We start from the raw sequence: 25,661 nt of genomic DNA on the forward strand, positions 1-25,661 counted from the left end.
CTATAAGAATGATAAATAAACCTTTTGTAAAAATATTGACTTGCCTAAACTCTTATAAGTGGTATGGTAAAATCTCCATATGAGAAATGATTTGGGCACTCCAAAAAATTATTTGGCATTCATTTACCTTTATACACAAACAAGTAAAAGTGCCAAGTCAAATTCTAAATTGTCAAAATCATTTTGTGCAAGACTTTATTTACCCTACACTATTTTGTCTTTAGGAAATTGTTGAAAATAAACTTTTATAAAATAAATATTTCAAAATAGAGAATGTGGCAAGTTGAATGGAAGAGAAATGGTATAGTATGATTCTATATCATGTATAATCCTTAATTTTATACTGTTAATTTGATGTAATATAAATAAATTAAGAGATATTTGACAAACGACAGATAAATGATAGATAACTTGAGTAGTTGATTTATGTAGTTGATTTATATGATTAACTATTTGATTTTAAGCACATTGTTGAAATCAACTCGGTGTAAATTAACTGATTCATAGAGATTAGCATTACACAGATTAACCATCTATTGAGTTTGAAGCCAACATTATCCAAGTATTATTATCAAAATGATAATCAGCTTTTGAGACCTTCTTGACTTCTTGTTCTTCAATAAGATTTGGTCAAAAGGGATAATTCATAATTGGGCATCTTGTCAACGTGCTGATCACAATTTTTTTTTCTTTTCTTAGTTGTCAAAAGATGATGACTTGACATCAATATATGCAAAACTTTGGTCAATTTTATTGCTAAATTTCAACATATATAATGTGTATATATGATTGGGATTATCCCTAATCATAATTTACACTGAGTATGATGATGATATAATTGAGATTATAGACGATAGACAATGAATCTTTAGAGAAATAGTACATAATTTATTGATTTTAGGAAATATTATAGCAATAATGAATTAATAAACATAAGCTTTAAGAGTGAAATTCATTTGGGTTTTAATAAGTTCTTTATCAAAGCATAGTAGAATTTCGAGATATTGATCAAGCTAACTGTTCATAATGTGGTTTCCACAAACATCTAACCAGGGATTCAACCGGTGTCGCTGCGTTGCTCCGTTGACGCCGTTCAAGCCTTTGGCCAAGGCTGATACTTCTCAGGTTAGCATGTTAATCATTTTCTTTTGTACTTTGGCTTATTTATGGTCTGTTTGGTTGTTGATACTAAAAGGTGATAATGGAAATAACTTAAAATTTATAAATTTTAATGAAATGTATCATGTCATTCCAATGCTAATAGAACTTTGATCATAAATATTTTTTTTTTCATAATTTTTCATTACCACCTGATAATATATTAGATGATTGATAATATATTAGAATGAATTTTGCGAAAAAAATGAGATGATTGAAAGCTTACAAGCATAACCATTAAAATTGTCAAAATATTTTTGTACTAAAATTACACAAACTTTTTATTACTATTCACATCATTTATTACTGACTAACAAACAAGGCGTTAACATCTTGTTAATGCTTATGTAGCTTGATGTGTTTTACTAATTAGTTTATTGAGAAAGATGATAATGAATGAATGAAGCCAAAGATTTATACCTTTTTGGTTTTCTCCACATCTTTTTCAGAAATAAAACCCCACTTGGATCCTGCCTTGTGTAGAATATTGGGAATGTCTTTTACTTTTTTTGATTTTGATTATAATTGGCTATTTAAAGGGTCGATAGGAAAAAAAAAAAAACCTCTTTGCTATCACTAACAAGGGTAAGTGTGTATATCTGACCTCTCTAAACCCCGCATATGCGGGAGCCACTTAATGAAATTGGGGTTACAGAATCTAACAAATCTTGTTTGATTTGAACACCACAACAGATGAGATATCCATCATCATCAGAAGAGACTCATGAACCAAAAAGAATAAGTCCAGAAAGGGGAGCCAAAACCATAATGGACTCAGACTCAACATCACCCAAGGAACCAGGCTCAGCAGATCCAACCTCAAAGCACAAACTGACAATACCAGTACAAAACAAGCCCCCAGATCACAGAAAACAACTGGATCCAGTATGGAAACCCGGGTCCAACAACCTCAATCTAAGGACACTACCTTCAAATAGGCCAAACCCACCTCAAGACCCGGCAATACAGAGAAGAGACGGGCTGAGCAGTGGCAGCAATAACCGAAGTGACAGCATCGAGAGCACGAGTTCAGCACCCTTTAAGCCGCATACTGGAGGGGATATCAGATGGGATGCTATAAACGCGGTTAATGCTAGAGAGTCTCCTTTAGGACTAAGCCATTTTAGGCTCTTAAAAAGGTTGGGTTATGGTGATATTGGTAGTGTTTATTTGGTTGAATTAAGAGGGACTAGTGCACATTTTGCTATGAAAGTTATGGATAAGGTATCACTTGCTAGTAGGAACAAGTTGCTTAGAGCTCAGACTGAAAGGGAGATTCTTGGTTTGCTTGATCATCCTTTTTTACCTACTTTGTATTCTCATTTTGAGACTGATAAGTTTTACTGCTTAGTTATTGAGTTCTGCAGTGGTGGGAATCTTCATTCACTTAGACAAAAGCAGCCTAACAAACACTTTACTGAAGAAGCTGCTCGGTTTGTAACCTTTTTTTATAGCCTAAAGTGTAATACTTTTTCTTTTGGCATCATGTGTCAAAGAAACGAACTCAACCAGAAGATTAAGCTAATGGTTGAAACCCCAGAATATCTTATATACTTTATAACACCCCGGCCCTCACACGAGAGCCCTTTGAGCTGGAACAGTGGATGGAGAACAAGCCTCCTCATACATCGCGATGACTATTCCACGTGAAATAAGGGGTGGATAAGATTCAAACCGTGACCTTATAACATGTTGGCTTTTTTTTTTTATATATTTTGTTAAGGAACCTATTCAACCAAAACCTTTTGTTGATGGTTGAAGCCCCATAATAGGTTTTTTACTCAATCCAAAAGAATAGGCTAATGGTTTAAGTCCCAAAATATGTTATATACTCTATAATGCCCACACATGAGAGTCCTTTCAGCTAGAAGTGCGGATGAAACACAGGTCTTCTCATACCTGATGATAAATACTCCACATGAAATAAGGGGTGGATGAGATTCGAACCGTGACCTTATAACATGTTGGCTTTAGATATTATGTTAAGGAACCAGTTCAACCAAAAGCTTATGTTAATGGTTGAAGCACCATAATAGGTTTTTTTACTCAATCCAAAAGATTAGGCTAATGGTTAAAGTCTTAGAATATGTTATATACTCTATTTCGCTCCGGACCTCACACGAGAGCTCTTCGGACTGAAAGTGTGGATGGAGCACAAACCTCCTCAAACCTGGCGATGACTATTCCACATGAAATAAGGGGTGAATAAGATTCAAACCGTGAACTTTTGATATTATGATAAGGAACCAATCCAACCAAAAGCTTATACTAATGGTTGAAGCCCCAGTTTTACTCAATCAATCATCATAATGTGTGATAGTTACATGTTTATATGAGTACTTACTAATTATAGAATGTGTTAAGGTGAATCATGACATTATCATGATATTTTGATGCTGAATCAGGTTTTATGCATCAGAAATACTCTTAGCACTAGAGTATTTACACATGCTTGGAATAGTATATAGAGACTTAAAGCCAGAAAATGTACTAGTGAGGGATGAAGGCCATATTATGCTCTCAGATTTTGATCTCTCCCTCAGATGTTCAGTAAACCCAACACTAGTCAAGTCATCCTCAGCTCACGTTCCTAACAGTGGTGGGGGTGGGGGTGGGGGTGGGGGTGGGGGTAGTGGTGGGATCCTCGACGAGGAAACTGCAGTTCAGGTATGCATACAGCCGTCTAGCTTCTTCCCCCGGATACTACCCAGCAAGAAAAACCGAAAGTCCAAATCAGATTTTGGACTTTTCGTAAATGGGTCTCTCCCAGAGCTAATGGCTGAGCCCACCAATGTCCGATCAATGTCATTTGTGGGGACCCATGAGTACCTCGCCCCTGAGATCATCCGGGGTGAGGGGCATGGTAGTGCTGTGGACTGGTGGACATTTGGTATTTTCTTGTATGAGCTCCTACATGGAACTACCCCTTTCAAAGGACAAGGTAATCGAGCCACCTTGTTCAATGTGGTTGGCCAGCCGTTGAGGTTTCCCGACTCTCCGAATGTTAGCATGGTGGCACGAGATCTCATTCGTGGGCTCCTAATTAAGGAGCCCCATAAGAGGATCGCGTATAAAAGGGGTGCGACTGAAATCAAACAACATCCTTTTTTCGAAGGCGTGAATTGGGCACTTGTAAGAAGTGCAGCTCCTCCTCATATGCCTGAACCCGTAGATTTTTCCAAGTTTGCTAGTAAGGAAACACCTCCCCCATGTGTGGAAAAGAAGGTTCAAACCTCTAGTGGGAGTGACAACAACCCGAGCAGTTCTGACGATTCGACTTACATCGATTTTGAGTATTTCTAATTAACTATACCTTTTGTTTAGCAGAAGGGACTAATTTTTTGTTGTACAAAGAACTTCAAAACTGTATTGTTATTTTGAAACAGAAATTCTTTATGACAAATATGTAGTATGAGATTTCAGTCTGTTCACAGGAACGGATTTAGGATTTGAATGACGAGATTGCGTAACTCAATCAAATATCATTTTCAATTTATGTTTAAAACTAAATTCTAAATTTACATTAATGTCTCTGTCATCTGTATCTTATAGATGAGCGAATAATAATAATAATAATAATAATAATAATAATAATAATAATAATAATAAATAATAATAGGAAAAATTGTCGAAAATAATCCAACATTTCACCCATTCGCTTCGAATAATTCAACCTTTAATTATTTTGTAATAATCTAACTTTTACTATGTTTTTTCTCCCAACATACCCAGTGACCTATACCACCATAACCCCACCCTCCCCTAGCCCGCAGGGCATGTTGGAAGCAAATATATATTAAAAATGGGATTATTAAAATAGGTGAGATCATTTACAACGGAGACGTGAAAGATTGGATATTTTTCGACAATTTTTACTAAATAATAATACTGCTTCAATTCTTTATCTATAAGTAGTCACAATGTAATAACAAATGGTAACATAATTGAGTATTGATGCAAATTTGGGGTGCCGCAAATCAAATGTTACAGTGTTATTTGGGGCATAGGCTGATTCCTTAAGAAGTGTTGAAAAAGGAAGAGTCCAAGTCTTGGGCGAGTTAGTGGAACCTCATGGCCTGCACCTCTAACAGTCACATAGGTCAGTCCATCATATACTTGGCTCCAACCTCCAACTTGATTCTCCTACAAAGACAAGAGAAAAAAATAAATATAATATCACAATTGAGAGTGTTCATTCGTGTCGTTGATTGATTTTGGGTGGGGTGTTTTGGGTCGATATTAAATCTGACCTTGAGTTCACAGTAGTTTTTACATAATTGTAAATCTATTTTTATGTTGAGTCAAATCAAATTTTGTTACAAGGTCCAATAACGAATCATCAGATTTGTTTTGAACAATTCTATCACAATATTATCAATATTAGATTTCGGAAACTCTGCTTATAACCCAATAATCTTAAGGGTCATACCAAGGATACCAAATTTGGAAGTAAAAAAAGTTGTGACTGACCTGTTTAGGGTGATACCAAGGATACCATTCTACAATTGTGCTGAGTTTAAGGGCATTGATGGAGTATCTTGTAGAAGTCAAAGGTAAAATTGCATCTGTATCTCCACTGTAAAAATATTTTTTTTATATGATTAATTATGTTTAAGAAAAACAAAAATGAGTTAAAAAAAGTGAAAATTTACCTGAATATCCAAATCTGTACACCAGCAGTTATGAGTTCTTTGATGATTGGGAGCATAGATTTTGGGGAATCACTCCAACTGCTTCTTACTGCTTCACTGCATACCATGCAAATTTACACATAAATAATGCTATCAACAAATTATCTTATGAATTTATATCTAAATGGTGAATTCACTCAAATACTGTATTTGGTAAATTTTAAATTTGAAAATGTGAAATTGAGTCAATTCCATAGAATTCCAATAACAATGTAAAATGAGCCAAGTATCAAAATTTGAAAGTTCCAAATATATAGGTTTCATTTTGCAATTCTCGAATTTTAAGACAAAAATTAAATTTTCTATTTTTAAATAAATTTTATGTTACCAAACACTATCTTAACAGATTGTTAAATCCCCGGGACTTTATAATTAATAACCTTTTACATGAGCGCTTTATGAACGATGATTCTAAATGCAACACAATAATATTTCTTTACTTATGATGTTAATTATTACTCTCAAATAATTAAGGGCGGCTACATTTGAACTTTTGAATCCTCCGTTACATTGACTCTAATACCAATCAAAGAATCATCTAACAAAAAATCTTAAGCCACCTATAAGTTATAACATGTGTCATATACTAATTCAACCAAAAGCTTAAATTTTTGGTTGAGTTGGTTCCTTAACATAGTATTAGAAGCCACCGTGACAAGATGTCACATGTTCGAATCTTAAGTACTTTTTATTTAAAGTGAAATATTTTGTTTGAATTGGTTTTCGATGCCATATCTTAAAACCTTAACTATCAGTTTAATCTTTTGGTTGGGAGGTAGTTATGACCAAATAAGAATTTCAGAATTAAGATTAAAAGGTGAAGAGACCTGCATGGTTTCCAAGGATGAGGAATGGAAGCAGTGACATTGACATGAAAAGCCTTCTGAACATCAGCTCTGTTCATGTACATCATTGTGTATGTCACTTCACAGTCTTCATTCCCACTGTATTTGTATTTGTATGCCTGCATTTTTTTATTTTCCTTATTTTTATAAATGCACACACTATATAACTCACTTGTTTACAAATTAATTCGAAAAAATTATGCATAAAATTTAATACTATAAAATACACATACATAACATTATTATTTTAGAAAACTAATCCAAAACTCTTAAAATTATACAATTTTTGTCATAATTACTAAACATATGCAGTAAAATTTGTTACGCCTTAATCATGAATTTTTTACTTTAAATATTATTTCTATATAATTATCGTATGCTAGTTTAGAGCCATTTAAAATTTTTTTGGACCTTGAGCAAAAATTTCACATTGTGTGTTATGTAAAATGAATATACGTTTTATTAATAAGCTATTAACACACTTGCTCCACCTATTTTATAATATAAAAAAAATACTTGTTCATAAATGATAAATAGCTTAATGATGAGAGTCATATGACCAATATAGAGAATATAGAAACAAGAGAGTTATGTTATAATTTAAAAAATTGGGCATATGGTAAAAAAAAAAAAACTAATAACCCACATATAAACATAACACCAATTGATAATAATAAGAGTTTCACAAGTTTATAAAGTGATATATTTTTTTTCTTATAATCCAATGTGTAACAACTTATATATGGGTAATAATCAGGATTTTAATTTTTAACACTACTCCACATATGTGAACGTGCTTAGATTTTTTATGACACACTAAAAGGGCTACAATCCTCATTGATAATGAACATTTAATTTAAGGTCCTTTAACTAGTGATAAGATTAAATAACAGTCATAATGCCCCAATAAAAAAATTAAACTCTGATACCATGCTAGAATTTAAATAACTAGTGATAAGATTAGTAGTAGTATTTATAGAGTTTATAAAGTGACATATTCTTTTTTTTTTCTCTAATATTGTGAAACAACTCACATGTGGATAATAGACATTTTAACAAGTCATGATTAAATTAGCTAGTCTCAAAAGTTTAACGGTTCGTATTATACAGTTTCAAAAAAATTATACGTTTTAAGGAAGGGCCCTGAGAGATCGCTTATTATGCTCCTGATAAAGTAAAATAAAATTTAAAACAATAATACTCCCTCCGTATCTTTTTGTTCTTCCAATTAACTTTTTGCACGGTTTTCAATGTAAATTTTAAACCTTAATATCTATAAATACATATTATAAAAAAAATTATAAAAACTACATAATAAAAAAGTATACATTAAGACGAATTTAACGAGATCTCACATGCATATATTTTATCTTCTAAATATGTGTCAAAAATATTAATTATATTTCTCTCACTGTAAAATAAAATATTTAAAATAGAAAGAACATTAAAGACAAAAGGAATATTTGCTAAATAAAAAAATGTTGATGTATTGGGAGAAAACGTACAAGAGGTTTTTTGAAGTTATGGAAGAAGGTGGAATTATGGGAACAAACAGGGCCATAAATATCATAGGGATTGATATTTCCAAACTCAGAGAAAGCCTTGAAAAGTGCAAAATTGCATTCAGAAAGCGGGAACAGAATTGATTCATCTAAGCAGTTCTCTTTGAGTGTCTCGTAAGTTGTATCAGATACCAATCCATGGTTATACCAATACTCAAATGTTCCTTTATTGTCCATCTTATTATCTAATGTTGGATTTCCTACCTGCAATTTTTTTACATTTGTCAATTTACTTATTAAATATTTAATAGTGATAATTATATATAATTAAAAAGTATAAAAATTAAATATTAATAAATTTTATGTTGAGACAAATAAAATAAGATTCCCTTTGACTATTTTTTAATGCATATATTAAGAATAAAATATAAATTAAGACTAAGTAATGAATAGTAAACTAAAAGTAAATTGAGACATTTGAAAAGAAACAAAGGAGTACATTTCTTAGTTGAACAATAACTATTTTATATCAAAGATAAATTGACAAATTAAATGATATGCTTTACCAAAATTTTCAATAATACAATATGACTTTGTTATTGACTTTAATTTTAACTTTTTAAACCCACTTATAATATTGATCGATTGGATTCGTCACTATTGCCAGCAACATTTTTGTAATTAACTAAAAAAACCAAAACTCAAAAAATATTTGTAGTCATACATAAATTATGTGTACATCACAAACTTAGTTATTTTCTAATTATATTTGATTTTTATATTAATAATTAAAAAGAAAGTATGAAAGAATAATAATTAGATTACCAAGAAACCTTTGAAGTTGATGATAGGATTAATGGTTAAAATTAAAGAGAGTTGAGGTATGTAATGACCAGCATAACTTTCTCCCGCAATGTAAAAAGGTCTGTTCTTGTATTGAGGGAACCTTTTTAACCATCTTCTTAGAAATACATACGTATCTCTGCCTGCACATTTTTTGGAACTCCAATTAGTAACACAAATAATACTATCTCATTTTTTATTCAATAACTATTTTGTTAGGAGTGGAAAAAAAACACACCATAATAATATTTTGGCCTTATTTTTATTTGCATATTTTTAGAAATTTTAAGGCATAATACAAGTTTTCAAACAAACTAATACTCCGTCAGTTCCATTGAATTAAAACTATTTTTTTATTTTGGTTGTCTTACTTAATTTGTATCATTTTGATTTTTGATTCACCTTACACGTACATTATATTTAAAATCTAAAATCATATTGACTCTTATATTATCGAAACCAATTTGATTAGTTGATTTGAGGGGTGGTTGAGATTCGAACCCGTGAGCTTTTGTCACACTGGCTCTAATACCATGTTAAAAAATTAACCAACTCAACCAAAAACTTAAACTAATAGTTAAAGATTCAGTATTTATTATATGCTCTGACACTAACATGTGATAATATAGTACCTGTTCTTCGATCACCATTTTGTTGCTCATGAGTTGAAACATTTGAATAAGAGAATCCAACTCCGGCAGGTGAATCAAGAAAAAGCAAGTTGGCCACTACAAACAAAATATAACAAAAAAATATATAAATAAAAATTAAAAGGGAATAATAGATCCATTAGCATATAGTCATGCCTGCATGCATGGTAAGTGGTAAGTAATCTTAAGAGATTTTTTTTATTTTATTTTATTTTAAGAATCTGTAAATGTGAAAAACTTTATCTATGTATCATTATGAGACACTTTTTATTTATGTTTCACTTCTAATTTGTCGACCCCATTTTCATTTTGTCACTATTTTTTTTTTCATAAAATTTTTGATTTTATTCTTCCCTCCAAACAAAAGCTTTGATTTTTCTCAATTCAAACACAATGCTTATTCAACAAAAACATAATACATGAATTTCTGTAAGTAAGTTAGATACAAATCTAAAATCAAAAGAAAGTTTAAATTATAAATATAAAAAAATCAAGTCGCATAAAATGTGCAATTGGACCCATTTATAGTCATACATCTTATGAAAATATTAAAAAAAAAATAATAAGATATTTATAATAAGTAATTACAAAAGTAAGCAGACAAATAAAATATATTTTTTAAACTGATTATCTTTCACTCAAACCTAAGGGAAGAAATCACTCATCGTTAGTAGCAACGATAATTATTAAACTGAGTCAAATTCAGCTCAACAATCGCTCACTGTTACTGCTAGGGAGCGATTATTGACCTGACTTTGACTCAGTTTAATAATTGTTCGTTGTTAGTAACAGTAGACGATAACTAAACTGAGTCAAACATCAACTCAATTATAATGGCCCGCTGATAGTAACACGATTCATTATTGAGTTGACTTTTTTGACTCGGTTCAATAATCAACCACTGTTACTAACAACGGGAAATGTCTTATCTTATATTCGAGTGAAAGATGCTTATTTTGGAAATTATTTTGTTTTAATGCTTATTTTCGATATTTTTTTACTATTAATAAAAGCTTATTTTTTCTTTCTTTCAGCATTTTTTTGGGACCTCTCATTACCACTTAAGATTTTCTCATTATCACCTTTTACTTTTTTAAATGGTGATGTATTAGAATAAATTCGTAAAAAATGATAAATATTATCTTGATATTTTCGAACCAAAATTAAATTAACTTTTCAATTTTAATCCCACCCCTTAATATATCGAGAGACATTTTAACTCCATGATCTCAATATATTCAATATCCCCACTTAAGAAAAAAGAGCAATAGGACAACAACAATTACTTTTATGCTCCAGTTATTTTGTATCACTTAGTCAAAATACTTATAATTTAAAACGATAAATGATGCAAAATCAGTGAAACAGAAAAATAAATAGTAGTAAAGACCCAACACATAAAGGAGCAAATGTCATGAGTCAACAAATAAAAGTAATAAATAATCAAAAAAATAAGTTGAATTGTTAATAATAAAGGAACTTTTGTTGAAAATAAATTCACATATATTATTTATGTTGAAATAAATGTACCTATCATACAATATACTTAAAAAGCTGGAAAATTTCAAATAACAATCTCCTATTACATGATGATTTGGCGAAAATCTATTAGCTATTTACGTTGAGGTATTTTAATGAATCTAAACTAACTTATGAATATATAATAAGCTTTGCTCTCTTAAAAAAGTTCTCTTACAAGCTTAATATATAATTATCTTTGTTAGGTAATAAGAGAATTTTTCATAATTGAATATCTTTCATATTATTAAGATATACTATTTTTTTCCATTTTCTACCCTTTTTTAAATCTTTTCTCATCGTTTATAATCTCTTTTGATTTAGGATTGAATTTATAATTATGTATAGTATATCATTTTTTAAATTAATTTTTACATGTAAAGTAGTTGTATAATATCTCATGAAAATTTTAAAGATGTTTTCTTTAACCCAAATTTCTCTTAAAACAACAAAAATTTAAAACTTCATTTATTAAGTTTTTTAATTATTGATTTATGTGATTCAGGCATCCATGAAAGAAATCTTTTCTTGCAATCTTAATTTAATATTAATTTTAGAAGTATTTTTTATAAAATAAATCTTACTAAAAATAATTTTTTTTTGCATAAAAATTAATTTTATTTACACTTTTTTTTCTCACTTTTTCTCTCCTCAAGAATGGTGACTTTTTAAATTTTACTTCAGAATTTTTCACAATTTTGCTATCAATAGTTTATTTATATTATCACATTTTATCCAAACTAGATAATATATGCTTGAGTTACTTTGAAATTAAATTATATTATCACAGTTTATAATAATTTTTAAATCTTTTTTGTAAGTAAGATATGAGTAAATAAAAGTTGAATTTATTTTCTACAATTATACTGAATAGGTAGATTTATTTAAAAATCAACAATAATTAAAATTATTTTCAGTTGATTGAACAAAAATTAACTTATTTTTTTCAATTTCCAAGAAAAAAATACCTTTATTCCAAGCATATGGGCTAAAAGTGAGTGTGTTCCCATCAGGCTGGACCCTAAAAGGGCCCACTTCTTCAAAAGCTCCATAGGCCACAGATGAGCAACCAGGACCACCATTAAGCCATAATACAAGTGGTTTTAAATGAGGTTTACTATTTAATGGTGATTCAATTAACCAGTAAAATAAATTCCTATCTGTTTTCTTATCTACTTTCACATACCCTGAATAGTGATTGAAATTAAGTTTAACCAATGGCTGGCCCGGCAGCCCGAGTATTTTATCTTTCTCTTGGCGGCTCCGGCCATGTGCTGGTGCCGCTATAGTCTCGCCGGAAAATAAAAGGATAGTAATGAGGGAAATGTGGAGTAGCATATAACAACATGAAGTCATCATGGAATGGTTGTGTAAGTGTTTGTTTTGGATAATTGGAGCCTAAAATGAGCGTTTAAGTGTCTTGTCTTAAAAAGGGAAGGAGTGTTCTTCATATGCAAGTTAACTAATATTGTCATCAAATATTTATAGTTTTGTGTCTTGAAATATGGGATGCTTAAACTAATTATTTGGACGGTTCTCATAATTTAATTAGAGCTTAGGTGAGGAATGGAGATAGGTTAAGAAAATTATGAAAAATGAAATATTATTCAAATTTCGTTCTTTCGTATAAATTATTTAAGCATATTCAACTAATAAGGATTTTCTAATACTCTATAATAACTGAGTGACACAATATATGTATATGAAGTTTTAATATTCAAGTTTTTAATACGATATATCCATCAAGTATTTCGTTTCGATTTGTGTAGTACGAATACAGCGATAACAATTCAAAATTTTATAAATTGACAAAGCTCTATATAAGTAAATTTTCAAAATATAACAAAGGTCTTAATCAAACAAATGAATACACATAATAATTTTAAAATATTTGTAAAAATATAAATGCAAAAGATCTATGGGTCTAATTTGGATCGAATAAGTGTGAACCTAAATTCAAATTTGCTATAAAGAAAACTAAAAGACTAAACCCCTTCAAATGCTTTCAAATCTTTTTTTTCAAATTCGTCGCCCTTTTAAATTGCTAGTACACTAGTACATGTTGAGAAAGATGATAGCTTGATGAGAATTAAATCCTTTATCTTAGAGAAAAATAGAATATACTTTTTATTCAGTTTTATTTTACATAAAAATCTAAAGTTAAAGTTAAAGTTAAAATCATTGACGAAGCCACGTGGAGAAATAGTGGGAGGACTTTAAACTCCAAGCCTAAACATGATTCATAAACTTGAGAGTTGAGACCAACTTAAATCGTAATTTTTTTTTTTTAAAAAAAAAAAAAAAAACAGATTAGACCGTTTGGACCATAGATCAGACCAAATATTAAAATTATGGTTTGGTCCAATTTAATTTGCGGTTTAGACCAAATTCTGTTCAGCCCTACCCTAAACATTTGCTAGACCTAAATGAAAACTAACATTTTTGTATTCTATTAGACATATAATTACTCTCATTTAGGACCTTAAAATTGTAAAATGGAATAAAAACATACTTTCATTAAGTATGGATACAATCTTTTTAGATCCTTCGCCTAATTGGTCGATGAAGAGCTTTATTGGAATGCTCATGGAATATATGGATTCCAATAATTCATCTAATAAAAACAATATTACATAAATCTAAACTAATATTGTAAACAGACTAACAAATATGATAAATAAAATACAATACTAAAACAAAGGATTTTGATATTAGATTATTAAAAAAATGTCTTTTCCTTCAAAACAGTATCATAATGTCGTCATCATTATAATTATCAAACTTTCTCCATTTCATATTACTTGTACCAAATCAATTTTTACACTATTCATCATTATATGGTAATTTATATATTTCGGTTATTATACGAGAAAAAAACATAGTCATGTGAAATATTGTTTTATTCGTCTCGTCACTTATTTTCATAATATCAAATTTTTATAATTTTTAGTTATGTATAACTCTAGATATAAACGATTCCACAAACGCATTAAATTGTGCAAAAATGAATTTGGTGCAAGTATTTTGGAACGGAGGAAGTATTTTGTATTCATATTAAGATAAAATGAAATTAAAAAGCTCTATTTGGTGCTAGATCATTTTTTTTCAAGCCATTACTATCTACATTCTTCTGTGCAATTTAATTTGATTTTATTGTATGGGAAATTCATGAACCTCGTTTCAGATTTATAAATCCATAATTTATATTTTATATTTAATTAATTTGTTTATAAAGCGGCAATATTATCACACTACAGGCATGAATCGTTGCATTTGTAATCCTTAATTTATTATAAATATATACTCCCTTCGTTTCTTTTTAAATATCATAGTTGCTTTTGGGTTACTATTGGATTACTATTGATTAATTACTTTTAATTTATATTTTTCTCTTAATTCATTAAAATATGGTCAAATGAGATCTTGTTTGATTCGTCTTAACATTAGGTTTATTAATATCTAATTTTATAATTTGTAATTATACACCATTATTGTTATCAAATATTAAATTAACACATTGACAAACGTAAAAAAAAAAAATTGAAATGAAACAAATAGAGTATTTCATTTTGACTATTAGATTAATCAACCCGTCTTATATGAGACCGTCTCACTATAAGACAAACCTATAAGTAAGCTATTTTTTTAGTAATCACTTTAAAATTATAAGTGATTACTTTAAGGTTATAAGTGATAACTTTAAGACTATAAAAAGACATTACTTTAAAAATAAATATATATTGAACCAATCTAATTAAAATATGGTCTCATATGAGAATTTGCGTAGGTTAATTTATGATTCTTAGAATGGTCGATGTCATTGTAAGTGTGTATGGGACATAAAAGCTAAAGGAGTAGAAGGATGCTTGAAATGGGGGAGATTGATATTGTGACATCACTTCTTCGGTGATGATCTTATGAAGCGCCCCAATTTGTGGATCGCCATTTACCCTCCCTTTTTTTTTTTTTTTTTTTTTCTTATTACAAGCTGGGAGCATTAAATAGTCTTATTAAATTTACAACTACTTTTATTCTTTATACATTTAATGTAATAATAAAAATATTGAGATTGAAGGTTTAAAAGACAATTTAGGTGATGTTATGTCGACTTTAGATATAATTAGCTTTCATCATTTTAATTTTAAGAGTGTTTTCCGATTGGTTGTTGGCGGTTAATCTTTTTAAATTGCTTTGTTGACTAGTTAAAAATATTGGCTGTTTTTATTGGCTTTTAAGCTAGTTGAAAAAGCTAGATATTTATGAAGATGTTTGGTATTTAGGTATTGACTATTGGCTCTTTATTAGAGAAAAATTCAGTCAATATGCCAAAAGCCAACAAAAAAAGTTAATTGGAGTAACCTTTTCATTTGACTTAAAAGCCTACTTTTCAGATCCTTAAAAGTCACTTATCAAATACTTTTTTTCCTGTTAACCAATCAATAAGTCAAAAGCCAAAAGTAAAAAACCAAAAGCCAATGAAAAAACCAATGTAAAAGCTAATATCCAAACAGTGTCTTAATATGTTTTTAATATTTATAGTCTTGATAAGTTTTTTACTAACTTTATTTGATGATTTTCATCTAGTGATATGCATATTTTTTGTACAAATTTTATTTATATATTTTTTAATGCTTATGGTCTTTTTTTTTTCATTATCTTTTTTATTCAATAAAATAATATCAATATTATTTTTAAAATTTAATTTTTCTTAATATATTTAAATATATTATAGAACATCAAATAGAAATCAAGAGAGTATTATTTTGAGAGGTGATGTCACTATTTTAATGCATCTTTATCTTTATATTTTCTGTCATATTTCTAAATGACACTGCTACTCAACTTAATTTTTTAATATCCGTGTCATTGTGATTTGGGGCAACATCATAATGATGGAGGAAAAATTAGTGGAAGCCTCCAAGCCTCAAACTTCATTAAGCAACCTTCAATTAATGATAACATGATTTTTAGTATTATTAATTATATTAATAACATCAATAATATTAAAACAGCGTGGAAAATTACTATTCAAACTGCATATCCCTTGTTTAAGATATAATCACTCGTTAAGTCGTTACTGATCAATATAATCCATCTCTTTGACCGAAAGATAATCTCGGATCCAAGTGATGTCAATTGACCGTATTGATATCACACACAATCCTACCGTAAAAAAACTAAATTAATTAATACTCCGTTTTACTATATTTTACAAGTTTGAGTACATGGTGTTGATCCTTTATGTTTTGGTGATGACTAAACTTAACTAAAATGAACAATTTTATTTTAGGAGATACAGGTAAATATCCGATCTGGAGTAGGATCGTTGATGATAGTACTTAAGGACTTGGTCAAGGACTTTGTGATAATTTGTGGTATTCAAGAAGTTGAAATGTAGACAGGACGTTTGCTCTAGGAAGTTGAAGTGTAGACAGGAGGTCTGCTGTTCCTAGTTGATATCTTCGGAGACAATGTAATGTTCCCACGAATCAAGTATGAAGTGTTGACGTCAACTGAAAAATTCTAAAAATAGAGTAGTTCTAGTTTTTGTAGTTGATTTTATGGATAAATTTAGTGAGTTGCATATTTAAATTAGAAGTTTATTGGCAAAAATATATTAAATTACTTTGATCCTAGTATAACCGTCACATCCTCGTTTAGTGAAGATAAATGCTTTTATTTTCTCTCCGCTTAATAAGATAGTATTTGTTGATTAAATATAAAAACCGGAGCTTATTTTTGACCATGCACTCACCCACTCCTCTTTCATTGTGTTTTATTGCCAATTAACTAAGTAGGTTTTCTAGTGCATCTTATTGAATTTTATCCTTAGTTTCATGATATTGTAAAGGATTTTTAAGTTAAAACCCGTAAACTTGAGTTGGAGAAGTCTATAGGAGAGTGTGAGCTTCATAGTGGAAGCTTGTGCTTCATAGTTGAAGCTAGTGAAATAGTTTGAGTTTGTTGAGAAACTCAAAGTGCATAGTTAAGTTTGAGTTTTATGTAATTATTGAGAATTGCCTAAAATATAATGGAGTTTTAAAATTTCCGAAGGGTCGTGGTTTTTCCTTCTTTTTAGGACTAAAAGCTTTCCACATAAAATTGTGTGTCTCTTTCATTATTGCTTTGCAAGTTTAAGTCTTTATTTCCGCAAAAAAGCAAAAAACACTCTAACTACCTCATACAACAATTCACCCCTTCTTATTATCTCTAAATAAGTCTACTTAGAAATAATAAATGTAACCCCTTAGATGAAGAGTACTATAAGCCATTGGATTGGAAGTTGCATAACTTCTCCTTTGTCATGTCACACATTTGAGACGAACATAGCAAAATATTTGTAAGTGAATAATACTCCCTTTATTTTTATATCTTCTTCTTATATATAATTTATAATAAAAGTGAATAATACTCTATCTATTTTCATATGTTCTTCTCACATATAATTTACGAATTTTATTATCTAACTTTAACTATGATTTCTCTTCGATTTATATGAAAAAACATATTCATGTGGGATCTTGAGCGATTCATCTTAATATATATTTTCTAAATATCAACTATTAACAATTTTCAAAAACTTACAATTGAAATTATTTGACTTTTAAGTTACAATGGAATTTACGCAAAAACTAAATGGGAAGAACAAATGAAAATAAAGGACGTTCTTACTAATAAATGCACCCTTTTTCTGTTGATGAGGGGAGCTATTTATATTTCTAACACGGTTTCTGGGAGTTATTTAATAGAAAGTGAGAGTGAGTGAGTAATCGCAGTTTTAGAGTGAGTTGTAGTTTTATAACAGGTAGTGGAAATAAGTGGATAATTTAGGGTTTGACTAGGTAAATAACTGATGCGATGGAGGAGTGGGGATAGTACAAGTTACATGGTCATGTGTTCGACTAGATAAAGGGTTAACAGATCTAGATTGATGTTTACCTTGACCTTTGACCACAAATAGATTCGTAATTATATAATTAAAGGATATTTTTACTCTCCAACAATTATAATTGTGTTTACGTTTGTTTTATGACTAAGATCACTTCAAGGGTCTGCTGGAATTGATTGTAAATATTTAAGGTGATAAATAAAAGTCAAAGTAGGAAAACAGAGTTTTTAGATATATGATTAAAGCAATTTGATAGTTAGTGAAGTGAAGGAATTGGTTAGAAAGTAATAAAAAATAGATCGAATAACAATTATTTCTCTTATTTTGGGGTATAAGTTTACACAAATTCTTGTGAGAGATGGTCTCTTTGAAATACCATCTCTAATTGCGCCGGCTCATTATATATTTTTAAAAATATTGTAAGTAGGCATTAAGAATGATGTAAGTAGACATTTAAGATATTGAAACTAGGCATTAAGGATACGGTAAGTAAGCATTAAGGATAATGTAAGTAGGTATTAAGAATACGATAAGTAGATTTTAATCTTAAATGGACTAGACTTAAGATACATCTCTCAAAGAGACGGTCTCTCAAGAGACTAGCTCATAAATTTATGCTAGGGGAGGGTGGGGGAAATCTTTTTCTCCAAATGAGGGAGATCATCCTTCTTTTTATTTATCTTTGTAGTTTACTCTCATTTTACCTCTTTTACAATTATTTTAATTAGTTTATTTGCATTCTTAATTATCTTTGTTCCATTAATTTGACTTTTTTTAACCTTTTAAATCCCTCAATTGAAGTTAGTCCAAAAAATAAAGAATAACGTGGTTTTGATACCAAATGTCATATACTCTGGATGTTGCAAATTAAAATATACAAAGACAATATAAGGGTGGGTGATTTGGGAGGAATTAGAAGAAGAGGTTATGATATTGAGATACATTTGAAGAGGTTGAAGGGAAGAAAAATGCATGAATGTTTGTGAATGAAAATGAAGATAACTTTATATATAATCACTAGATGTACACAAGTAGAGAGTAAAAAGTCTTAAGAACACATACAAATGTACAAAAAACTAATTCCTTGATGCAATACTAATCCAAGTGCTACAAAAAAAAATTAAAAAAAAAATGAACAAGAAAAATCTCAATTATATACTTCATTTCATTCAACTACATCTTCATCTTACAAGTGTGAGTACATGGGTGTAAAAGGAAATGATAAAAATATATCATTACTCATATTATGAATAATTCTAGTCATGGATTGAATTAAGAACTTTCAAAACCGGTTGGCCTGACGAGCTTCAAGTTGGATCATTTTTTAGTCGTATTAATTTCAAGTCGAATTAGTTTTGGATGGAGTCATGTTGTATTCAGGTTAACTAAATGGGTCATCAACTTATAATTTTTTTTCCTTATCATAGGATTTTTTTTCAAAAAATATATATAATAAGTTTACTTTATATAAGATCTCATCTAAAAATGATGACATCAAATTTAAAATGTTCATGTAAAATTAAAAACAGGTCAAAATCTGATTGGATTTGACCTAGTTTTTTTTTCTGGTATATTAAATCCAATCATTTTCAATCGCAGGTCAAAATTTCCTTGTTATAATCCAATAATTTTCAATCGAATTCCAAGTTAATTTTGAATCGGATTAAAATTTGATTGTTGAGTCAAAAATATTGATCGAGATCAACATTTTTGAATTGTAACATATATTTTGATATTGCGACATTTTTAAATCATAATTCCGCCCTTGATCAAGAGATTATTTCTCCTTTGCTAATTTTCTACTTAGATTATTCAATTTTTTTTATCAATAATCAACAAGAAATGAACAATTCTACAATTTACAACATGTTTTGTTTTCAAACTATGAAAAATTTGAATTACGATGAACTAAAAGCTTTTGGTTGGCATATATTGGTTCTTCAAGAATTGGTCAAAAACAAGCAAAGCTTCTTGAGGGTGAAGAAGTGGTACTTCATGTCCTGCTCCTGCTATTGTCACTAATGTCAAACCCTTGTACACTTTGCTCCAACCTCCAATCTTTTACCACACAAAACAATAACACCAAACTTGTTTGTAAGACATTGTCCAAATATTGCATTTTAGAACTTTACAATCTAGAAAATGAGATGTTACTTCTCCATGTTTATGTGTACTTACTACTTACCCTTCCATTGTGATACCATGGATACCAATTGATCACCGTTGGGAGTTTCAGTGCTTCAATGGAGTATCGAGTTGCAGTTACTGGCACTACTGCATCTGCATCTCCGCTACAAATACAAGAGTTCGAGATTAATTTATCGAGGAATCAATTCAAACAAAAGTTTGATAGTTGAAACACATGATATATTACATATTTTATTAGAGTCGTCTGGATGCAATACAGGGTCTTCTTATACCTTACGTAAATATAAAATGAGAAGTGGCTGAGATTGGAAGGCTGCACCACAAAGGGGTCTAAGAGGCACGTACACTCTGAGCAGTCGACATGATTTCCAAATTTACGGGGCCTTAATTACATATATAAGATTTTTATTATTTCTATAAGATTGTGAATTTTTGTTTATTATTTCTATAAGGTTTGTGTTCACGACCACGCATAGGCCCTACAAATATTCAAGACGGACTTGTGAGTGCACCTTAGCATATGGTAAATTATATAACATATCTTGCAGCTCTATCCAAAATATACTTTAGCACGATCATCAAAGCAACTCGTTAAGAATTACATGTTAGGTCTTATTTGGATATTTTTACTGATCAAACTGATTGTGACTAATTTTTACTGATAGTAACTGATTTTTACTAGTTAAAACTAATTTTTACAGTATGTAACTAGTTAATTATAAATTATAACTGCCTTGCACTGACAAAAACTACTTTTACTAATTGTAATTGATTTTAACTGATTATAACTTATTTTTGCTCATTGAAACTCATTTTTACTTATTAAAGCTGATTTTTACTTATTACTTGATACTATTTTTTTTTTAGGTGAACTATATAGGGTCTTAATCTCCCAATATCAGTGCTCTCTTAAATGAACTACTAATTTTTCTTTGATGTCATATAAATTATGTTTTGTGTTCGGTACTTTAATTCAAAGGAACAACAGAATTACAGAAGGGAATACCTAAATACCCATATCCTGAATCCAGCAGCTATAAGTTCTTGATAAACTGAAAGCATTGAAGGGGGTCGGTTGGACCAGTGTGTACCAATTACCTCACTTTAAAAGAAGCTTTGTCATAAATGCTGAATAAAATATAAACATCCAAGAAAATAGAAAAAAAATTAATGGAGGAGGTTTCACTTACTTGCAAGTACCCCATGGATATGAGATTTTGGTAGAATTAGCATGCATAGCCAATTGAACATCAGGATGATTGAAGTATTCAGTTGAGTATCTTTCGGTGCATGGATCATATGATCTAGTCATCCATGGCTGTTTAATGAAAGTAAAGAATATCTTGAAAATTTTAAAACCCGGATCACGTCAATTATAAATGGATCCAGACCCAATCTAGATCCGACAGGTCTAAAATTTTAGGATACGGAGTTACATCCTAAGAAACAAATCCGGATCCACGAATTTGGGCCGGATTCAGGATCCATTGCCATCTCTACTTGAAAATACTCTGTTATAGAAACTTATAAACTAAAGATGCCATTCAGTTCAAATGTTCCAACTGCTTTGAACTAAAATGATACCAAAAAAGAGATATAGTGCTAAATAGGTGTTATCATACACTAGAGATCCTAAGATTATGCCGAACATCATATTAAAAGGTTTTTGATCTAAAAATATGTATTAGTTATAGCTACTGCCTCTACTCAATCAGCTTTCGAAAACATGTTCGTCCAAAGATATTTAACTTCAATGATGTCCTGCTTGGTTGTTCGTCATTACAACAACAGCAATATTCCATTTAAGGGCAAATGCAGAATACTACTATAGGCCAAAGGCTATGTCGATTAGTCATCTTTGCATTTAAAGTTAAACTGAACGAACTGTGCAATTATTTTTTTTTTTTATATGTTACACAATTCATAGTGTTTTTATCAAAGGATCCGAACCCAAGCCTAAATACTTCCCTAATTGCAATACCCTTGATAACAAAGAGATTATCCGTGTTTACGAACTATGATATACTACAAAGTAAAACGATACAGGTCATTAACATTCAAATACGAAAAATGCACATTTCTAACTTACATAATGAGCCCTTAGCTCGCGCTTGAGCGATGTAGTAGAGTTGCATGGAGGAGTATAAATGCTGTAAGGATCAATGTTACCAAATTCAGCAACTGCTTCTTCTTGAGCTTTGATGCACGTTATTGAAGGACTATTATCAAGTGCATCAAAACAAGTATCTATAAGTTTGTTGTATGTGGATTCTGAAATCAAGCCATGGCCATACCAGTACTCAACTGCACCGAAAGAATCATGTTGATCATCTATAACTGGATTACCCACCTGAGATTTGATAGACAAGTTTTTAGGGGAATAAATTACTTTGAACAACAAATACATTAAGTAGTGCTTGGCAACATGAAATTCATTTGAAAATATGGCATTCAATTTTGGTATATAAATTCACGAGTTGTAAATGACACCTAATTACTTAAAATCTTCGAATTTTAATATTTAGCCCATTTTAAAATTGTTATTGAAATCATATAGATGTCGTCCAATTTTACATTTCCAAATTTAAGATTTTCCGAACATAGTATTTGGGCCGTTCTACATTTGAAAATGAATTTCAAGTTGCCAAACATGCCACAAAGGAAATCAAACAGAAACAAGTTTATACCAAAAAACCCTTGAAGTTAATAGTTGGTTCCTTGATTCCTTTGTTTCTTCGGTATATAAGCTGAGACAACTGGGGAACGTAATGGCCTTAAACAAAGAAAATGACTACAATGAACACTAGTTATGCCATAGGAGTATGAATAAATTAGGAGTAACAAGGGAAGACAATCAATGAATGAAGCTGAGAACCTGCATAACTTTCTCCAGCAATGTAAAACTCTCTGTGCATGTACTGAGGAAACCTATTGAGCCATCTAACTAGAAATTTGTAGGAATCTTTAGCTGCACATTAATTGTAGAATTTCATCTGTTATGCAAGTCATAAAGGCTATTCTTGTATAAAGATGCAAAAACAATGTCTTATGATTCAACAAACTCCTTGCGAATCGCCAATTTAAAAAGACAAAAGTCACGAAACTATCATTTTTGGTCATCTCAAGCGAATTCAAAAAGCAAAGTAGTTGTGAGATCGGGAATTATGTTATATAGTGCAATTTGCAAAAGTATGTTTTGTTCCAACCAAAAGTTGTGTCAATATTGTTCACCTTAATGTTGTATTAAAAGTGTCCATTTGTTACCCACGTGTGAATTGTCTCACATCGGAGGAAGAGAACAATATACATTACTTTATAAAAACTACAGGACTAAATCCTACTACTGTCGATTTGTTTTAGTAGTGAACCTTCTTTCGATTTATATGTGGATTACCTCTTCTCCTCCTTGTTTGGATTGCGCCAAACTTTTTTTTAAGCCTTGTTATTGCTTGTGTTTTTTTTTTTCTGCAAATAGTTGTTCTCTTTTGACAACTTTGTCACTCATATCTTATGTAGGGCTCTTACATGCATGGGGTAAAATCGACCGCATTTCTCTAGTCTTCCCTGTGAAAGGAGTACGGGTATTGCTTGTGTTGTTTATTTTGTTTTTTTGCATGTACTTAGTTCTCCTTTGACAACGCTGTCACTCATATCTTATGCATGGCTCTTACATATTTGGGGTAAAATCGATCGTATTTCTCTAGTCTTCCCTGTGAAAGGAGTACGGGTATGAATTATCCGTCACATTCCATCGCTCAAACCTTGCTTCCTAGCAGAAATTTAGGTTGGATTCTCGTTGTCTCTCATTAATCCTCCCCAATTTCACAAAAAAAAAAAAATAAAAAAAAAAAATAAAATAAATAAAAAAGAACCTAATTCAAAACTAGAATCCAAACAAATTAAAACCGATGACCAAAACCCTCAATTTCCTCAATCAAAACAAACCCTAATTCAAAACAGAATTCAGAAATTAAGGAGCTAAACGTTACCTGTTCTACTATCACTACAATTATACAAATCAGATGTTGTATTTGAGTATGAGAATCCAACACCAGCAGGAGATTCCAGGAAAAGCAAATTTGCCACTTTCAACATTCGACAATACCAAATAATATCACTATCAGTCACTAAATAACGACAAAATCAACCTTGAAATTGTAATTATAATTATAATTATAAAACAAAAAACTTACAATTGTTCCAAGAATATGGATTAATGTAAAGAGTTTTGGCATCATTCGCTATATGAAGAGGACCAATTTCCTCGGCAGCACCATAAGCAATAGACGAACAACCAGGACCTCCATTGAGCCATAATAACAATGGTTTTGAGTCAGGATTTGAAGGTGACTCAGTCAACCAGTAGAACAATGCTCTCCCTGCAAGATTATCCACGGTAACATACCCAGAATATTGTGTAAAATTCAGATTTTCTGGTTGTCCTGGTAACCGTGCAATTTTATCTCTCTCTTGATTTGTACTCTTATGTGCAGAAGAAAAAAAGCTCAAAAGAAGAAATAAAAAGCAACCAAAAAGGGGAGTTTTTCTCGTGATTAAATGCATTACTAGAAACATACTCGAGAAATTCAATAAGAAAAGAGGTTGAATTTCTAAGAGCAAGGTTGTATAATTGTATTGAAGAATGGAATAGGAGTATTAGTTAACGGAGAAAAGCATACTAGAAGGACTTAAAACTTTGATGCAAGTTATACTTCAGGACCTATATTTCAAAATGTTAAAAGTAAGGGACCTATATTTAGTAAAATTACAGGAAATTCTACATGATAATCATCAATTATAGGAAAAGGTAAGTGGTAGCAATTTTTAAATTTTTTTTCACAAAATAGCACTTAACTCTTTGAAAAATCATTACAGTAACATTATAATGCAAAAGACGTTATGTAGCTGTTAAATGGTGAAATGACACAAATACCCTTGTTTAATTTCAATAAAAGGAAGCATCTCCTTCTTCTTCCTTTCAATGTCTTCTTACTCTGCCATTAATCTTCTTCTTCTAACATAACCATAAACTAGAGGTGATCAAACACCGGGCCGGGTCCAGAGGCAAAAATCTGTCCATTTATGCGGGCCGGGCCGGGCCAAAGTGCGGGCCAAAAAGTTCTTGCCCAAACCCGCACTTTGCGGGCTTTTGCAGGCCTATGTTATATATTATTTATATATATTATGTAAAATTTAAATAACTTTATAATTTTAAAATTTTTATGTAAAATTTATTTATCCAATCTAAAAGGTACTATTATGAAGTATTGAAAATCTAAAGAGATTGAAGCAGCCAATATAAATGACAAACTCATGGTCCCTGCCTCCCTCCTGCTGCTTGCAGTGTTGTACCAAACAATTTCTTCTATTTTTTTATTTTAAATTAATTTTAAGATAACCATGATTATTTCACCATT

At 30.4% G+C, this 25,661-nt stretch overlaps 3 protein-coding genes across 3 annotated transcripts; 1 reads left to right on the forward strand and 2 right to left on the reverse strand.

Annotated features, from left to right (window-relative positions):
- The first annotated feature begins 773 nt into the window (after nucleotides 1–773).
- LOC130798002 (serine/threonine-protein kinase AGC1-7-like) lies at nucleotides 774–4,593 on the forward strand. The gene is made up of 3 exons (XM_057660819.1): nucleotides 774–1,125; nucleotides 1,852–2,591; nucleotides 3,564–4,593. The coding sequence occupies exons 1-3, from the start codon at nucleotides 1,027–1,029 to the stop codon at nucleotides 4,459–4,461; spliced, it is 1,737 nt and encodes a 578-aa protein (XP_057516802.1). The 5' UTR covers nucleotides 774–1,026; the 3' UTR covers nucleotides 4,462–4,593.
- Nucleotides 4,594–5,052: 459 nt separating this feature from the next.
- On the reverse strand, nucleotides 5,053–12,659 carry LOC130798003 (serine carboxypeptidase-like 28). The gene is made up of 8 exons (XM_057660820.1): nucleotides 12,176–12,659; nucleotides 9,672–9,767; nucleotides 9,022–9,182; nucleotides 8,200–8,460; nucleotides 6,677–6,813; nucleotides 5,811–5,906; nucleotides 5,625–5,734; nucleotides 5,053–5,291 (listed from the first exon to the last, which is right to left on the reverse strand). Exons 1-8 carry the CDS (start codon nucleotides 12,564–12,566, stop codon nucleotides 5,143–5,145), a joined length of 1,401 nt encoding a protein of 466 aa, XP_057516803.1. The 5' UTR covers nucleotides 12,567–12,659; the 3' UTR covers nucleotides 5,053–5,142.
- Nucleotides 12,660–19,832: 7,173 nt separating this feature from the next.
- Nucleotides 19,833–24,975, reverse strand: LOC130798006 (serine carboxypeptidase-like 27). Its single transcript, XM_057660822.1, has 9 exons — nucleotides 24,438–24,975; nucleotides 24,234–24,329; nucleotides 23,120–23,212; nucleotides 22,932–23,017; nucleotides 22,334–22,594; nucleotides 21,435–21,562; nucleotides 21,251–21,346; nucleotides 20,282–20,387; nucleotides 19,833–20,154 (listed from the first exon to the last, which is right to left on the reverse strand). The coding sequence occupies exons 1-9, from the start codon at nucleotides 24,817–24,819 to the stop codon at nucleotides 20,005–20,007; spliced, it is 1,398 nt and encodes a 465-aa protein (XP_057516805.1). The 5' UTR covers nucleotides 24,820–24,975; the 3' UTR covers nucleotides 19,833–20,004.
- Between the last annotated feature and the right edge of the window lie 686 nt (nucleotides 24,976–25,661).

The sequence above is a fragment of the Amaranthus tricolor genome, chromosome 13 (assembly GCF_026212465.1).
Source record: "Amaranthus tricolor cultivar Red isolate AtriRed21 chromosome 13, ASM2621246v1, whole genome shotgun sequence".
Classification (NCBI taxonomy): domain Eukaryota; kingdom Viridiplantae; phylum Streptophyta; class Magnoliopsida; order Caryophyllales; family Amaranthaceae; genus Amaranthus; species Amaranthus tricolor.

Excerpts from the sequence above, each read along its gene's own strand:
- LOC130798002 (XM_057660819.1), top strand. The coding sequence starts at position 1,027 with ATGTGGTTTCCACAAACATCTAACCAGGGATTCAACCGGTGTCGCTGC. Across the intron at positions 1,126-1,851 it reads CCAAGGCTGATACTTCTCAG|ATGAGATATCCATCATCATC; the intron begins GTTAGCATGTTA and ends ACACCACAACAG. Across the intron at positions 2,592-3,563 it reads TTTACTGAAGAAGCTGCTCG|GTTTTATGCATCAGAAATAC; the intron begins GTTTGTAACCTT and ends ATGCTGAATCAG.
- LOC130798003 (XM_057660820.1), bottom strand. The coding sequence starts at position 12,566 with ATGATGACTTCATGTTGTTATATGCTACTCCACATTTCCCTCATTACT. Across the intron at positions 5,907-6,676 it reads CATCCTTGGAAACCATGCAG|TGAAGCAGTAAGAAGCAGTT; the intron begins GTCTCTTCACCT and ends CATGGTATGCAG. Across the intron at positions 5,735-5,810 it reads GTACAGATTTGGATATTCAG|TGGAGATACAGATGCAATTT; the intron begins GTAAATTTTCAC and ends ATATTTTTACAG.
- LOC130798006 (XM_057660822.1), bottom strand. The coding sequence starts at position 24,819 with ATGTTTCTAGTAATGCATTTAATCACGAGAAAAACTCCCCTTTTTGGT. Across the intron at positions 23,018-23,119 it reads TGCTGGAGAAAGTTATGCAG|GCCATTACGTTCCCCAGTTG; the intron begins GTTCTCAGCTTC and ends TCTTTGTTTAAG. Across the intron at positions 20,388-21,250 it reads TTCAGGATATGGGTATTTAG|CGGAGATGCAGATGCAGTAG; the intron begins GTATTCCCTTCT and ends TTGTATTTGTAG.